At 45.2% G+C, this 18,192-nt stretch overlaps 1 protein-coding gene across 8 annotated transcripts in view; it reads left to right on the top strand.

The window, feature by feature from the left end:
- The window catches only part of ANKRD16 (ankyrin repeat domain 16), a 69,358-nt gene that overhangs the window by 1,675 nt on the left and 49,491 nt on the right, over positions 1-18,192 (top strand). For 2 of the 8 annotated variants that reach the window (XR_001885710.1, XM_017872449.1), the window contains exons 2-7: positions 281-501; positions 2,575-2,617; positions 3,971-4,079; positions 4,877-5,038; positions 7,548-7,626; positions 9,611-9,801. Coding sequence is in view for 6 of the 8 variants with exons in the window: in XM_017872449.1 (XP_017727938.1) it covers positions 281-501; positions 2,575-2,617; positions 3,971-4,079; positions 4,877-5,038; positions 7,548-7,626; positions 9,611-9,768 (772 nt within the window). In the remaining 2 variants the exon portion in view is untranslated. Of the gene's footprint in view, positions 1-280; positions 502-2,574; positions 2,618-3,970; positions 4,080-4,876; positions 5,039-7,547; positions 7,627-8,763; positions 9,121-9,610; positions 9,812-18,192 lie in introns of those variants that run through there. The other 6 variants (XR_001885711.1, XM_017872453.1, XM_017872448.1 and 3 more) reach the window with 5 other exon arrangements.

Raw genomic sequence — 18,192 nt, 5'->3', positions numbered from 1 at the left:
CACTGCTCTCCTGTGAACTAGCTCATAAGCAGCTTAGTCTCCCAGGCACCCTCTCCTCTAGGTACACATTCGTTGCAATCATTTTCCCCTTATTATTTCTCCCAGGGTCCTCACAGAAGGCACAGAGGTCGCGCCGGTCAAAGCTGTTTTCCTGCCTGCCAGACCCCCAACCTTCTAGGTTTCCCATCTGTGCCAAGGATGTGTGTGTTTTGAAGACCTGGCCCCTGGCTTCTAATGTCTCAGCTGCTTCCATCTGACAGCTTCTCCTGGTTGGCCTTAGGACTCCTCTGATGATGGCCTGCACAAGGAAGAACCTGGGGGTGATCCAGGAGCTGGTGGAACATGGCGCCAATCCACTCCTGAAGAACAAAGATGGCTGGAACAGTTTCCACATTGCCAGTCGAGAAGGTGACCCTCTGATCCTCCAGTACCTGCTCACTATTTGCCCAGATGCCTGGAAGACAGAGAGCAAAATTAGAAGGACTCCTCTGCACACTGCAGGTACAGCCTACAGCTCTGCAGGTGTGCAGTACACACATGTGGCTGCTTCACCCAGCACTGCCCAACCTCATCTTGTTCAGGTTACCTTCTGGGGAAAGGAGGATTTTGGAAAACAGAAGGCAGAGAATAAGAACATCTGGGTGGAGGAGGGGGTGGGGGAGGCACAGGTACAGTGGCTCACGCCTGTAATCCCAGCACTCTGGGATGCTGGAGGCAGGTGGATCACCTGAGGTCAGGAGTTCAAGACCAGTCTGGCCAACATGGTGAAACCCCGTCTCTACTAAAAATACAAAAAATTAGCCGGGCATGGTGGCGGCTCCCTGTAATCCCAGCTACTCGGGAGCTCCAGAGTCTGAGGCCGGAGAATGACTTGAACCCAGGAGGCAGAGGTTGTACTGAGCCAAGATTGCACTACATTACACTACAGCCTGGGCAGTAAGAGCAAACCTGCGTCTCAAAAGAAAGAGCATTTAGGGGCCTTTTGGCATATAATCAATTTCTAAAACTAATGTAACTTGGCTAGCATGCTGTTGTATTAGTTTATTTTTTGTGTGTATCTGTGTTATCCTCCCTAGATTATTTGCCCATGAGCTGGTTCTGTAGTACATAGTCTTTGACTTTGGGCAAGGAAATTAGTCTCTCTCTTGAGCAAGTTTCCTCATCCACCAAATGTCAGTGATGGTATGTCTCAGGGTTGTGGTAGAGTTTAAAGAGCGTGATGTATGTAAATCCTTTAGAAGATGCTTGGCACATAGCACAAAGTAACTGGTTAGTGCTATTTTCTTTATCATGTTTACATCGTTACTCTTAAAGGCAGGAGGGAAATATATGTCCTCATAGCCTTAGTAACATCTACCATAGTGCTATACATTTAAATAAATATAGTACTCATAATTAAATGCCTTGGCCCAATAACATCTAATGTAAATTTGGGTTACAGTTTTTATTATTTGGAGTAGTGCTTCTTAACTCTGAATTAGCTATTTGTAGATTATTTTAAATTAGTAAAAGTTTCTATTTGCTCATTTGTTTGAAGAAAGTAAAAGAAAACAATTAGGAAAAGTAAAACTGTGATTTCAGAAATTAGATAGTAAGGAGCTCAAGAGTCTAGATCAAAAAATTCAGAAAATAACTTGTAGCTTTCTAGATAGTACACTGATTAGGATACAGGGCTTTTAGTTTCTCTAAAAATCATCACTTGTGACATTTTATAGTGTTGCTTTTGGTTTTGTTTTGGTTTTTTTTTTTTTTTTTTTTGACAGAGTCAGGCTCTGTCGCCCAGGCTGGAATACAGTGGTGCGATCTCGGCTGACTGCAACCTCTGCCTCGTAGGTTCAAGTGATTCACGTGCCTCAGTCTCCCGAGTAGCTGGGATTACTGGCGCGTGCCACCATGTCCAGCTAATTTTCATATTTTTAGTAGAGACGGGGTTTAACCATGTTGGCCAGGCTGGTCTCGAACTCCTGACCTCAGGTGATCCACCCACCTCAGCCTCCCAAAGTGCTGGGATTACAGCTATGAGCCACAGTTGGCAATTAGGGACCAAGGAATCCTTTCTAAAGCTTTGCAAGTAAGTAGAAAACTTTTTTTTAGCTCATGAATTATTTGACCAGTTTCTCCCCTGGAGAAACAATCAGCACTCCATCATTCACCCAAAATAGTGGAAGACAAATAGTCATAACTTTTGAGTATAGTTACTTTTGGTAGGGGAATTAAATCCAGGCTATTTTGTCATGGATTACTATTACAATATTTAGCATTTCCTGGGCAAAAATGGACTAGCCTTGGGGATCCACAGCACAGAAGCGGAAGTTTAGGATTGAAAGTTTCCCGTGCAAGTGCACGTAAAGATAAGATAATCAAGTGTTGGCTGCGTACATATAAAGTGAAAACATTGTTTACTACTTTATCCAGTTAAATATTTACTTGTGTAGGGCGGTAACAGTGTACCCTATTTAATGACTCCTTCTTGTAAGCTATCACTAATAGAATGGGGCAGAGAGCAAAGTGAGGAGGCAGGAAATATTTTATGTGTGCACTAAAAAGCTCTAATTGTCAGCTTTCTCCTCCCAGCAATGCACGGCCATTTAGAGGCAGTCAAGGTGCTTCTTAAGAGGTAAGAACAATACAACAAGTTGGGGAAAATATTTGCTAACTATGACAAAGAGTTATTATCAGTGCTACATAAAGAGCTCAGACACATTTTTAAGAAAAATTAGGCTTTCAAAAGAAAAATAAGCAAAAGACATAAGCAGATAAAGAATATAAAAAATAACAAAGATCTGGGGAAAATGTTTTCAGTGGCAAAATCATCCATTTTTCTATTTTTTTCAACAAGCATTTATACATTCATTTAGCGCTTAATATAAAGTAAGCCCTGTACCAGGTGCAGGGGCCACAACAGAAACAAGAAATATGTAGTTTCTACCCTCCTGGAACTCACAGACTGGCAGGAAAGACAGACCATGAAGGAGTCCCGAAAGTCCAGTGTGCATTACAAGGACTTGCAGGATCCCTACAGAACAAATAATGGGAAGACCCAATTTGGCTTAAGAGTAAAGAATCTTAGCACCAGTGTTTAGGCTGTGACCTTCTGAAGGAGAAAAAGAAATTAGCTGAAAGCGGGAGGCAAGGGAGCATTCCAGACAGCAATAACAGCACCCACGGTACTCCCAACCAGGAAAAAGTGTGGTTGATTGAAGAAACCGAAAGACGCCTAGAATATGCTGAAGCCTGAACATTGAAGGGGGGGGTGAATGCTATCAGCCACATTGAGGATTTTCCCTTTTTTTTTTTTTTTTTTTTTAAGTTTTTGAGATGGAGTTTCCCTCTTGTTGCCCAGGCTGGACTGCAGCGGCGCAATCTCAGCTCACTGCAACCTCCACCTCCCAGGCTCAAGCGATTCTCCTGCCTCAACCTCTTAAGTAGCTGGGATTGCAGGTGCACGCCACCACACCCAGCTAATTTTTTATATTTTTGGTAGAGACAGGGTTTCACCATGTTGGCCAGACTGGTCTTGAACTCCTGACCTCAGGTGATCCACCCACCTCGGTTTCCCAAAGTGCTGGGATTACAGTTGTGAGCCACCGTGCCCAGCTTGGACACAGATGTCTTAAATATTTTGGCTGTGGAATTGAGGGATGGGGGTAATCAATTGATCAGGAAGGATGAGGGAAAGGCAGTGGCAAGGGGTGACTTCAGGGCCTCTGGTGCAGGAAGCTGAAGAGACCAAGTGCTGTCAAGTGAGATGGAGAAGGTTAGAGGAACAACGGGTCTGCTGGGGAAGACCATCATGCTCCTGAAGGCTTAGTGTTCAGTTCGGACACTGAGATGGGGGAGAATAGAGAGAGCTCCATGCACACAGGCCATTTCCACACATGCAGTCCACCTCCAGATGATCAGGTGTCAACTGTCCCTTGGGTTTGAGGTGGTGAATTTTCTCAGCTCTTACTTGGGGTTTTGGCCCTAGGTGCCAATATGAACCAGACTACAGAGACAACTGTGGCGTCACCCCCTTGATGGATGCAATCCAGTGTGGTCACATCGATGTCGCTAGGCTGCTCCTTGATGAACATGGGGTATAAAAATGGTTGTGTTTTTATTCTTTTGGTTCTTCTTACAAATTTTAGGTCACAGGATAAGCAGAGCACATCGTTGCTCAGATCCCAGGTTCCATTCCCCAGCCCCTCCAAACTCTCTCTGCGACTTGGTGACCTCTTTAAGCACCAGTGTTCCCATCTGTAAAATGGAGAGAAATTTAGTTTCTTCAGAAAGTTTTATGAAGATTAAATAATACAATGTACATAAAGCAGTTGGCAAAATATTCAGTAAATGGTAGCTGTTTTATAGCAATAATAACAACAAATTGTCTCTGCTGAGAGTGCTTTTGGCACCATAGCCTGGAACATCGAATCATAACCATCTTTTTGATTAGAGAGCCCTTTTTTGAGAGCAGGGCACGATGGCTCATGCCTGTAATCCTAGCACTTCGGGAGGCCAAAGCAGGTGGGTAACCTAAGGTCAGGAATTTGAAACTAGCCTGGCCAGCATGTTAAAACCCATCTCTACTGAAAATATAAAAATTAGCCAGGTGTAGTGGCACACACCTGAGGCGGAGGCAGGAGACTTGCTTGAATGAAGGAGATGGAGGTTGCAGTGAGCCAAGATCGCACCACTGCACTCCAGCCTGAGCAACAGAGTGAGACTTTGTCTCAAAAAAAAGAGTCCTTTGAGAGTGAGACAAAGCCATATATCCTCCACCCAGAGAGCTATGTGCAAACAGCTCAGTTTTGCTGAAGCGCCAGCAGGTGCCCAGATCTAAGTTACCCTGTTTCTTATCTTTGACCTTTGCTCCTTTCTCTCCTCTGCCCACTAGGCTTGCCTGTCAGCAGAAGACAGCCTGGGTGCCCAGGCTCTGCACAGGGCAGCTGTCACAGGGCAGAACAAAGCCATCCGATTCTTGGTCTCTGAACTTGGCATCGATGTAGATGTTAGAGCCACGTCAACCCACCTCACAGCACTTCATTATGCAGCTAAGGTTTGTTACCTCTTATAACATTGTCCCAGCTTCCCCGAGGCTTGCCTTACTCCACTGATGGGTAGCTCCGTAGCCTGGTTTCTTTGACCCCATCTCTATGGACGAAATTGCCCATGATATTCTTCTGAAATGGTCAGGATTCTGAAGCACTTTATCTCTTTAAATAGAAACCTGACTTGAATTTGTTTCTAGGCAAAAACTTACTTTAAAAAAAAACTTTTACTCCATAAAGTGCCTCCCCCCTCACACACAGGTTTTTGTTTTCGGGAATAATGTTATTTGAAGCCATAAATACCCTTGTATGAAATTCTTGGCTCTCTGTTCTTATACTGGATTTCAGAAGTTAAGAACTCTTCAGCCAGGGCAAGAGAATTGCATTTACTAGGCTCTCTGGGGTGTGAAATATTGAAGATAAACAAACACTTTCACTGGAAAAGTAGCTGTTTTAAATGCTAGGAGCATTTTGCCTACTATCCTTAACATTATCTTTTGGCTATGCCTTTACTTATTTTTTGTTTTTTTGTTTGTTTGTTTTTGTTTTTGTTTTGAGATGGAGTCTTGCTCTGTTGCCCAGGCTGGATTACAGGTGCATGCCACCATGCCCGGCTAATTTTTGTATTCTTAGTAGAGACGGAGTATCACCATGTTGGCCAGGCTGGTCTTGAACTCTTGACCTCATGATCCACCCACCTCGGCCTCCCAAAGTGCTGGGATTACAGGTATAAGCCACCACGCCCAGCCTACTTGTTTTTCTAATCAATTACATTCTCCTGCCTGATATCCTGCTTTCGAGCAGCTGGGTAGATACACATGGATGTGCTCTGTGGCCACAGGGTCGTCCCATAGGAAGAGTGAACCTGGAACCTTAATTGTAGTCTCATCACATAGTAGCAGACTAACTGGCTAGACAAAGAGTGTATAAATTATTTCATAGGCCAAGTGTGGTGGCTCACTCCTGTAATCCCAGCACTTTGGGAGGCCGAGGCAGGTGGATCATGAGGTCAGGAGATCGAGACCATCCTGGCTAACATGGTGAAACTCTGTCTCTACTAAAAATAAAAAAAATTAGCCGGACATGGTGACAGGTGCCTGTAGTCCCAGCTACTAGGGAGGCTGAGGCAGGAGAATGGCATGAACCTGGGAGAAGGAGCTTGCAGTGAGCCAAGATCACGGCCATTGCACTCCAGCCTGGGCAACAGAGCAAGAAAAAAAAAAAGATCCTGGCCAACATGGTGAAACCCTGTCTCTGCTAAAAATACCAAAAAATTTAGGCTGGGTGTGGTGACGCACGCCGGTAGTCCTAACAACTCAGGAGGCTGAGGCAGAAGGATCACTTGAACCCAGGAGGCAGAGGTTGCAGTGAGCCAAGAACATGCCACTGCACGATGTTGCCCAGCCAGGCAACAGAGCAAGACTACATCTCAAATATATATATATATATATTTTATAAATAATGTTTTTATTTTAAAAAATATAATAATTCCTACTAGCTGTAATAGGAATTCCCATTTATGGGAGGTTATGATCTTTTCTAGTTTATCTGTCCCCTAAAGATTTTAACGAAGAGTGTATTTGCTTGGGAAATTTTAGAGTTTTGGGTTCTGTATATATCACAAGATTTGTACTGCTCACAATGATGGAAACTAACTGCATTGGGTCAGTAATTTGGCCCACAGAGTTGATCATCTGTATTCTAATAATTAAATGTCACCAAAATATTTATTTAATGATTTATACTAGAATTGAGAATGATACACTATCTTACTTTCGATATGAAAATTTGGCCAGGCACAGTGGCTCACACCTGTAATCCCAACACTTTGGGAGGCTGAGGCGGGAGGATCCTTTGAGCCCAGGAGTTTGTGATCAGTCTGGACGACATAGCGAGACCTTGTCTCTACCAAAAAAAAAAAAAAAAAAGAAAAGGGAAAAAAAGATATGAAAATTCACTTTTAGCAGTTGACTGTTTTAGAAAAGGTACCTAATGTATGTTGGAGTCTGGGTTTAAAGTGTGAAAGGAAAATAAAAACTTAAGACCCCCAAGTCACTCTGCCAAAAGAAAAAAAAAATTAAGCTGAAAGCTGAGTCATGCGGAAAGCTGCCTTTCCTTTTGTTCCTAAGCAGAGAGCTACAGATAAAGGGTTAAATATTTCCACAGGTAGCTACTTTATATTCACCTTATCTTATATAAAATGCCAATTTACTGAGCAGAAAGAGATATTTAATGTATCATTGCCTATTCCCCCCACCTACTCCTTTTATCCTGCAGCGTGGATTCAGTAATGGGACTGTATCCTCCACTCCTTTTCACTCCAGCCCTCTTTTCCCCTTTAAATACTGAAGCCCTCAAAATCATCTTGGGAGAAAGACAGATCTGTCTCTCGGGTATGTCCTTGGCCTTGGCAAAATAAACTTCTAAATTGATTGAGACCTGTCTCAGATACTTTTTGGTTTGCAAAAGGTTTTCTTTTATCCTCCTCACAGTGATAACAAATTTGTTTCAATTCAGGAAGGACATACAAGTACAATTCAGACTCTCTTATCCTTGGGAGCTGACATCAATTCTAAAGATGAAAAAAATCGATCAGGTACCGTTTAATTTTATATATGCCTTGGAAATTAGTAAACTGAGTATAACCAATACACTTTTATATTTAAAACGTTGATTTTAATATTCTTCCTTTTTTTTTTTTTTTTTTTTTTTGTGGTGGTGGTGTTGAGACAGAGTTTCCCTCTGTTGCCCAGGCTGGAGTACAGTGGCACGCCATCTTAGCTCACTGCAACGTCCACCTCCTGGCTCAAGTGATTCTCGTGCCTCAGCCTCCCGAGTAGCTGGAATTACAGGCATGCACCACCATGCCTGGCCAATTTTTGTATTTTTAGTACAGACGGGGTTTCCCTGTGTTGGCCAGGCTGGTCTTGAACTCCTGACCTCAAACAATCTACCTGCCTTGGCCTCCCAAAGTGCTGGGATTACAGGCATGAGCCACCGCGACCAGCCTTACTGTTATTCTTCTAATAGCTCAACTACTTTTCCTTAAAATATCTTTTTCTCTGTAAAGCCTTAATATAATTGTTGTTATTATAACAGTGATGATGACTGCCACTCATTACAACTGCTGTTGTTAACCTTTGTTATTATTTTAAACCATAATAATATATGCGTCATAAAAGCAGTTTCTTTCTAATTCATGATGACACCTGCTAGCCAGGTATTGTATCAGTTCTTCACAGGTCATCCATTTTGGAGTATATTTAGGAACTATATTCACTATGATTTTTTTTTTATTTAGAATATTCAGAAACATATTCTGAGAACAAATTCTTTAGACTTGGACTTTAAAATAAACCCTCTAACGTTCTGTGAGCCAAAGACCATCTTGCAAGGGTTTAGTGGAATCTTTTTTTTTTTTTTTTTTTTTGAGACAAAGTCTCACGCTGTTACCCAGTCGGGAGGGTAGTGGCATGATCTTGGCTCACTGCAACCTCTGCCTCCCAAGTTCAAGCCATTCTTCTGCCTCCCGAGTAGCTGGGACTACGGGTGCCCACCACCATGCCCAGCTAATTTTTGTATTTTTAGTAGAGACAAGGTTTCACCATGTTGGCCAGGCTGGTCTCAAACTCCTGACCTCAAGTGATCTGTCCACCTCAGCCTCCCAAAGTGCAGGGATTATAGGCATGAGCCACTGCGCCCAGCCTAGTGAGATCTTTCTGATGCTTCAAAGACTTGCAGGTACCTACCTAGTCACTCTAGGGCTGGAAAGGGCAGCTGCTCTGCCCAGGAAGGGACACCGCTTCTCTGCTGGAGAGAAGGCAGCAGAACCACCAGTGCCCCTGAACTCAGCACGCCAGGAACTTCAGTGTTGATTTCTACACCCAGAGTGGGAAGCTTGTTCAACAGTGTTTTTTTTGGTTACATGATTATTTGTGGTGATAGTTTTATTTACAAAGCAAATTCAATAAACTTTTTAGAAAGTTTTTTGTACCATTTAAAGTGTGTTTCCAGAGCATTCTGGAGTATGGAGAGGAGTCTCCTATATCTTGTTAACTTGCTCTGTTGCTTCTTGTTTTAGATCAGTTTCTTTTTCTTTTTCTTTCTTTTTTGAGACACTCGTGCTCTGTCACCCAGGCTGGAGTGCAGTGCTTACTGCAACCTCCACCTCCCAGGTTCAAGTGATTTTCCTCCCTCAGCCTCCTGAGTAGCTGGGATTACAGGCACGCACCACCACGCCTGGCTTTTCACCATGTTGGTCAGGCTGGTTTCACACTCTTGACCTTGTGATCTGCCCACCTCAGCCTCCCAAAGTGCTGGGATTACAGGCGTGAGCCACCACGCCCGGCCTAGATCAATTTCTTAAATCCTCTCTAACTGGTTTTGTTATCTTTAAAACTATATTCAACCCAATCAGGTTAAAAAGAAAAATATTTTGATCTAGTATAGGTGAAGTTGTGAAAATGAATTATGGAAGATATTGAAAGAATCGATATTTTTATTGGGCACTATCAACTCACGAGGTCAGTATTGCTCCAGGGGTTGTGTTTTTAAGTCCACATGATTTTGTCACCCCTCAGCCCTGCATCTGGCCTGTGCAGGTCAGCATTTGGCCTGTGCCAAGTTTCTCCTACAGTCGGGACTGAAGGATTCTGAAGACGTCACGGGCACCCTGGCTCAGCAGCTCCCAAGGAGAGCAGATGTCCTTCAGGGCTTTGGCCGCAGCGCAATGACATAAGGATGTTTCCAAGAGGAGGCAATAAAGCGCATGGTAATTCATACCCTGCTTCTTAAGTCAGTCACAGATTCAGCGAATCCAGTTGGAAGCCAGTTTTCCATCTCCTCCGCTTCCTCCCTTCCCTCCTCCTGCATGTTCCACTCCTGCTGAGGAGTTCCCAGTGATCAGGGTGCTGAATTCCCAGCTCCATGGCAGGCACATTATGGAGTCCTGAGCACAGTTATAATCTTCCCGTAGTCCATATTTCACTGTTTGTATTCTTAAAGTAGAATAGATAATGTTTGTGAGATCAGACTGTGGGATCCTTAGAGAAGCACGTACTATGCATGAATATAATGAATATAATATAGTATGCACACTTTCACAAATATATGAAATATAATAACTGCTGCATGGTAAGGCTATGATAATAATAACAAAAATAGCACATACATTGCTACTAGCTTGAGCCATAAAATGTAGTTGACCCGTTTAATTTCTTCCATCATAAGCTTTTACTTGGCCATTACAATGGTTCACTTTTGGTTTCGTAGCCAAGAAGGACATACTTATAATCTGTTTACACAGGCATTTACAAGAAATTAATAAAATTTTTTATATACTCTAAGCACTGCTAGTTAAGCTATCAAGTTTTAATCTTGGGGGTTTTTGTTTGTTTTAATAGATAAATTCAGTATTGGCCCCCTTCAAGTAGTAAATACATGTAGAAAATGTAACTAAGGACCAGGCATGGTGGCCCGTGCCTGTAATCCCAGCACTTTGGGAGGCTGAGGCAGACAGATCACTTGAGGCCAGGAGTTCAAGACCAGCCTGGCCAACATGATAAAACCTCATCTCGACCAAAAATACAAAAATTAGCCAGGTGTGCTGGTGCATGCCTGTAGGCCCAGCTACCAGGGAGGCTGAGGCCCGAGAATTGCCTGAACCCAGCCGACAGAGGTTGCAGTGAGCCAAGATCGCGCCACTGCACTCCAGCCTGGGCAATGGAGCGAGACTCCATCTCAAAAAAAAGAAGAAAATGTAACTAAGATATTTACAAAACTTCTGTTAAACTGAGTTGAAGAATGGAGTTTTGTCTTTAAAACCCATTTTCTGTCCTGTGCTGTCCACTCACAGAAGCCTCTGACTGTTAAGGAATGAAACACTTGACATTTAGCTTTAAAAGATATTGTAGCCTCTTAAATGGAGTAAAGATAGGATGAGTCCTCAGGCATTTAGATTCTTTTTCTACCTTTCTTCCTTTTCTTTCTTTTCCTTTTTTGATCCTTTTCTCTGAATTGCAAAGAATAATTATTATTCTAGATCAGGCTTTTTAATCATTGTATGCATCAGTCGCAAGCAACATTGAACCCTCTTGTTGAGTGTGATCCAGCAAGTGCTTATTGCACACCCACCTTATTCTCAGCGTTGGGCTCAGTTTGGCACAAAGCAAGAATTTCCTGTTCGTCTTAATTACTCCCAGATGGCATCAGCGGATTCCTGTTTCTAACCACCAAATCAGTGTTCTGGTAGAAACACTCCTGTCTTGTGACCTCTAAATGACACACACTCTCCATCTGCACTGATTTGAGATGAGTTACCACTTTCCTGTTGTTCCCGAGATGCCTGCGTCAGTGCCCTCTGGGGCTGAAGATGGTTCTGTTGTGTGGATATTTCGCGTGTACAGATGGGACTAAAAGATCAGTCTGGGAGTGCCCTCTTTCCCCTCAGCACACACGTGAGCAGCTTTGCGTTTGCAGCAGCTGCGTGCACGATCAGTTTCCATTTGGCTTTGCTTCTGCCCTTACAAACAGCTGATGATGACGACACAGCATATTACACTGTTGTCCCCGGTTTTCCGAGATCCCAGGCACCTTTGTAATAGAAACCATGGTTATCAGATGCCACTGCTGAAACTACTAAACACCCAGAGATGGCAGTGATTATAAGAACATTAATCGTGGGCTGGGCATGGTAGCTCACGCCTGTAGTTCCAGCACTTTGGGAGGCGGAGGCAGGCAGATCACCTGAGGTCAGGAGTTCAAGACCTACCTGGCCAACATGGTGAAACCCCATCTCTTCTAAAAATATGAAAATTAGCCTGGTGTGGTGGCATGCACCTGTAATCCCAGCTACTTGGGAGGCTGAGGCAGGAGAATCACTTTAACCCAGGAGGTGGAGGTTGCAGTGAGCCAAGATCGTGCCACTGCATTCCAGCCTGGGCGACAAGAGTGAGACTCCATCTCAAAACAAAACAAAATTACTGTGGCATGGTGGCAGGTGCCTGTAATCCCAGCTACTTGGGAGCCTAAGGCAGAAGAATCGCTTGAACCTGGGAGGCAGAGGTTGCAGTGAGCCGAGATTGCACCACTGCACTCCAGCCTGGGTGACAGAACGAAACTCCATCTCAAAAAAAAAAAAAAAATTAATTGCAGCAAAGAGATTAGCAATAATAGAATAATAACCAGATGTTTCCATAACAATAATATATGAAGAATGGTCGGACAGTGATGATATTTTTCTATTACTCCCTGATTATAGTTACTTTCCTCACCTCCTTTGGGTCTTTACCTACAAGCCACCTTCTGAGTGAGGCCTGCCCAGGCCACCCTATCTAAAATTGTATCCTTTTTTCAACATTTGATATCTTCTTTCCCCAGTTTATTTTTTTCTTCTTAGCATTTGCTATTAGCAAATGTACCATATAATTTCTTTATTTTGTTCATTGTTTTTCTCCCCCACTGGTATGCAGGCTCCTTGGATTGATTTTTGTCTTTTAAATTTAGAAGTATTATATAGTTAATGAATGCACAATAAAAGCCGTTTGTGTGCATTGAGCACTTACTATATGCAAGATAGTGCTAAACCCTTACCTAGATTGTCTCATTTTGTCCTCTGACTCTTGCACCCTGCAGCCCCTTCTCATTATTATTCCCTCTGGAGCATCTTTTCCCATACACACTTTCAGGAAGAGTCTCTGCTTGATACCCTCAGTTCATAGGCACCACCCACGCCCCTGCAGTCTGGCGTCATTGTTGCAGCTCTGTGCAGACTCTTCCTTTCAGATACCAGTGACGTCCTAATTGCCATATCAAGTGATGTACTTTTAGCCCTTAGGTTACTGATCCTTTCAGTTCACTTACTGATCACTCACTTCTGGAGTCTTGCCACATGCAATATGCACTCCTGGGTTTTTCTTTCTGCCTTTTCCGTCTCTGCCTCTGCACTCTTCTGTCAGGCCGACCCTTCATGCACATGTGTACCAGCTTCTGTCTCCAGCATCTCCCTCATTCTGGGTTTTCTCTTGAAGCATTGTTGTCCAGGACTCGGGTTTCAGCTACACCCTAATATCAGTAACACTCAGATCTCTCTAGCCCTTACTTTCTACCGCCTGCTTACATTTCTGCATGGATGTTCTGAGGCCATCTCATACTCAGTTTATTCAAAACCCAGCCTTCCCCACAACCCACTGACATACAGGCCTGCATTCCTGCCTTGGTTAATGGCATCACAGCTCACCCCACCGTGTTGGAAAGCTGGGGGTCAGTCGTGACTCCTCCCTCTTCGGGAGTCCCTGCAGAGGCCTGCTGCTGGGCGGCTCTCTAATCTGCCGTTCCACACCATCCCTGCTGTGACTCCTGCCCAAGCTCTCACTCTCCTCCTAGAGAGTGGCAGCCATGTCTTAAACACGCGTCTCCACATCCTCAAATCCACCCTCACATGGCTGCCAGGGCGTTCTCTAATTGGCCTGTTCCACACCATCCCTGCTGTGGCTCCTGCCCAAGCTCTCACTCTCCTCCTAGAGTGTGGCAGCCATGTCTTAAACACGCCTCTCCACGTCCTCAAATCCACCCTCCATGTGGCTGCCAGGGCGTTCTCACTAATGTGACCAAGGGCATTGATTGCCAATTGTGGCTTAACATGCCTCCCAGAGCACGTACTACACTTTGCTAGGATTTCTGATTGCCTCAACTAACACCCACTCCTGCCAGGGCTATCAGCTGGTCCTAAAAGTACACCCACTCCCATGGTGAATGTGTGTTATTAAGCTCAATCAAAACAGAAGTTTCGGCTGGGCACGGTGGCTCACGCCTGTAATCCCAGTATTATGGGAGGCTGAGGCGGGCAGATCACGAGGTCAGGAGGTCGAGACCATCCTGGCCAACATGGTGAAATCCCATCTCTACTAAAAATACAAAAATTAGCTGGGCGTGTTGGCACGCGCCTGTAATCCCAACTACTTGGGAGGCTGAGGCAGGAGAATCGCTGGAACCCGGGAGTCGGAGGTTGCAGTGAGCCAAGATCGCCACTGCACTCCAGGCTGGCAACAGAGTGAGACTCCGTCTCAAAAAAAAAGTCGCTGAAAAGAGATGGAAAGAGGTAAAAGTTGTAATGACTTGAAAATAGTGAGGACCTAACATATATTACCACAAAAATTTATACCAGAAAATACACAAGACAAGATGGAAAGGATCACAAAATGGAAAGGAGATGGCAAGTCAGGCTAAAGCCTGAGGGAACTATAGGGAGGGTGCTCAGACAGTGAGAAGAGGGAGGAGCAAGCACTGAATTTAATTTAACCTGGGACGTTGCTAGAATTCACCAGCAGGTGGCAGACCAGAAAAATGTCCCTTTTAGTCTCTGACTTGTTTGTAAAGCCTATTGTAAAATACAGAAGATAGTAAAGGAGAAAACAAAAATAATCTATAGTTCCACCAGCCAGGTGGAACCACTCTTATTTCCCCTTAGTCTTTCAAAATGCATATAGGGCTGAGCGCAGTGGCCCATACCTATAATCCCAGCACTTTGGGAGGCCGAGGCAGGCCTTGAGGTCAGGAGTTCGAGACTAGCCTGGCTAACATGGTGAAACCCCATCTCTACTAAACATACAAAAAATGGCCAGGCATCCTGGGCACGGTGGCTCACGCCTGTAATCCCAGCACTTTGGGAGGCCGAGGCAGGTGGATCATGATGTCTGGAGATCGAGACCATCCTGGCTAACACAGTGAAACCCTGTCTCTACTAAAAATACAAAAAAGTTAGCTGGGCGTGGTGGCACGCGTCTGTAATTCCAGCTACTTGGGAGGCTGAGGCAGGAGAATTGCTTGTACCCAGGAGGTGGAGGTTGCAGTGAGCTAAGATCGTGCCACTGCACTCGAGCCTAGGCAACAGAGCAAGACTCCATCTCCAAAAAAAAAAAAAAATTAGCCGGGTGTGGTGGGGCACGCCTGTAGTCCCAGCTACTTGGGAGACTGAGGCATAGAATCGTTTGAACCCAGGAGGCAGAGGCGGCAGTGAGCCGAGATCACACTACTGCACTCCAACCTGGGCAAGAGAGTGAGACTCCGTCCAAGAAATAAAAAATAAAATGCGGGGCCGGGTGCAGTGGCTCACGCCTGCAATCCTAGCGCTTTGGGAGGCCAAGGAGGGCAGGTCACGAGGTCAGGAGATCAAGACCATCTTGGCTAACACAGTGAAACCCCATCTCTACTAAAAATAGAAAAAATTAGCCAGGTGTGGTGGCGGGCACCTGTAGTTCCAGCTACTTAGGAGGCTGAGGCAGGAGAATGGCGTGAACCCAGGAGGTAGAGCTTGCAGTGAGCCGAGATTGCACCACTGCACTCCAGCCTGGGCAACAGAGTGAGATTCTGTCTCAAAATAAATAAATAAAAAATAAATAAAATGCATACAATTGAGCTGATGCTATATATGCAGTTTTTCCCTTAACTTTGTTTATTTATTCATTTTGGAGACAGAGTCTTGCTCTGTCACCCAGGCAGGGGTGCAGTGGCACAATCTCAGCTCACTGCAGCCTGCATCTCCTGGGTTCAAGCAATTCTCATACCTCAGCCTCCTGTGTAGCTGGGGTTACAGGTGCCCTCCACCACGCCTGGCTAATTTTTGTATTTTTAGTAGAGACAGGGTTTCACCGTTTTGGCCATGCTGGTCTCGAACTCCTGACCTCGAGTGATCCGCCCACCTCAGCCTCCCAAAGTGCTAGGTTTACAGGTGTGAGCCGCCATGCTTGGCTCTTTAACTTTACATTACAAGCAAATCCTAATGCTCTTTAAAACTTTGTGAATGTTGTGTTTCATGGCCACCTTATGCTCCATCGTATTGCTGTCCGTATTGAGTCGTGTGTGTTGCCTCTTTCGTTGGTTTCCATTTTCTTTTTAAGATGTAGACAGAGTAATCAGTGGAGCTCTGTCAAATTCAACTGGAGGCAAGGATGGCAGGTTGGGGACGGAAACGGCTGTTGGATTTTATCACCGGAGGTTGGGCCGCGCAAGTGGGTGGGAGACATGGGCTGCACAGGGACCTGAGCAACTCTGCGCCCTTGGCTGCATTGTGTGATGAAGTAAAGGAAAGAAGAAAGCGGTTTGACAGGACAGTAGTTTTCTCTGAGAGGATGAGTGAGGGGATGGGCGTGTGGCATGTTTACGGACTGGGAAATGAGCCCAGAGAGGGAGGAAGCCAGCAGTGAGGAAGTGAGGGCTCTGTGGGAAGGCCCTTCGGAAGGTGTGGAAAGTAGGCTTAGAAGCCCTTGGGAAGCTCAGTTCCAGATGAAGAAGGAGGATTTCCTTCTCAGAGGCATGAAGGAAAGAAGCAGGGCAAGGAGGAAGTAAAAGTCCTAGGCAGAGCCCACATGGGCGCCTCACTGAATGCCAGTATCTTGGAGGGTGGGGGATTTGTGGAGCACATTTAATGGATAATAATGTGGACTTATATTTGGCAGTTTTTACACTTTTTAAAATTATACTCTTTCAGTTGGAAAGAGTGATGTGATTTTTTTTTTTTTTTTTTTTTTTTTGAGGCAGAATCTAGCTATGTTGCCCAGGCTGGAGTGCAGTGGTGTGATCTCGGCTCACAGCAACCTCCACCTCCCGGGTTCAAGCGATTCTCCTGCCTCAGCCTCCTGAATAGCTGGGATTACAGGCACATGCCACCATGCCCAGCTAATTTTCTATTTTAGTAGAGACGGGGTTTCTCCATGTTGGTCAGGCTGGTCTCAAACTCCCGTCCTCAGGTGATCCGCCCACCTTGGCCTCCCAAAGTGCTGGGATTACAGGCATGAGCCAGCACGCCTGGCCACATGACGTGATTTTTATCGAGAATGAAATGAGATGAGAGTGAGGGCTGGCCTCTGCCGATCCTGGTAACAACAGGGACTTGATTGGCCTGTGTAATTAACCTACCCTGCGGCAATCGCAGAACCTGCCTCCCTCCACCATGCTGAAAACGTGATTGACTTGATACTGAGGACAGGCCTGGGCGCTCCTGGGAAAGCACAGGGAGTGGATGCATTTATGAGCCCATGCCCTGTGTAGCTTCTGGCCTGAGCACAGCAACAGGAGGGGCCTGCAGGCATTTTGACCAACATGACACCTCTCCTGGCTTCACCATAAGTGAACCAGGTCTCTTGTTGCCTCTTCCTACTCTGGAAGGCCCAACGCATCCTCAAGGGGAGTGACACCATGGGGATATTTGCAACAACATTTTAAAAATAGCAATGGCCAGGCACCGTGGCTAACGCCTGTAATCCCAACACTTTGAGAGGCCAAGGCAGGCAGGTCACTTGAGGTCAGGAGTTTGAGACCAGCCTGGACAACATGGTGAGACCCTGCCTCTACAAAAAATACAAAAAATTAGCTGGGCATGGTGTGCCTGTAGTCCCAGCTACCGAGGAAGCTGAGGTGGGAGAATTGCTTGAGCCCAGGAGGTCAAGACTGCAGTGGGCTATGATTGCACTACTGTATTGCAGCCTGGGTGACAGAGCAAAACCCTGTTTTAAAAAAAAAAAGGCAGTAGGGAGGGAATGAGGGCTGGCTGGTGCCCAGGTAGAGTCGCAGGGAGGAGAGGCCCAGAGTCAAAGCTTACCTCACTGTGTGGGTGCACTGGGGGCCTCTGCGAAGCTGATCTCACCGCATGGGTGCACTGGGGGCCTCTGCAAAGCTGATCTCACTGCATGGGTGCACTGGGGGCCGCTGTGAAGGGGTAAGTGAGGAGCTGGACAAAGATCAGAGCAGGTTTGAGAGAATGGGAAGGCAGGACCTGGAGCTGGAAAATGAAGCAGTGGAGAGGGATGTGGATCAATGTTTTGTTTTTTTTAATGGAGCAGATTACAGTTTACAGATTGCTGAGAAAATGGTCCAACAGACAGGAAGTGAGGAGGAGGAATGAGTCTAATGTCCGTACGAAGCATCTAGAGTCTTGTTAAAATGCAGATTCCTTCAAATGTAGGAATCCTGAAAAAAAGAAAAATACAGATTCTCAGAGGGAGAGAGTCCAGGGGTGTGGGGGCCAGTCAATAAAACTACCTACTGGATACCGTGCTGTCTGAGTGATGCGATCCTTACTGCAGACCTCATCATCACACGATATATACAGGTAACAAACCTGCACATGTACCCCCTATATTTAAAATAAAAGTTGAAATTAGAAACT

Source organism: Rhinopithecus bieti, unplaced genomic scaffold (genome assembly GCF_001698545.2).
Source record: "Rhinopithecus bieti isolate Rb0 unplaced genomic scaffold, ASM169854v2 scaffold_6933, whole genome shotgun sequence".
In the NCBI taxonomy this organism is placed as follows: Eukaryota; Metazoa; Chordata; class Mammalia; order Primates; family Cercopithecidae; genus Rhinopithecus; species Rhinopithecus bieti.
Note: the sequence above shows the minus strand (reverse complement) of the source record. Positions and strands in the feature narration are given on the sequence as shown.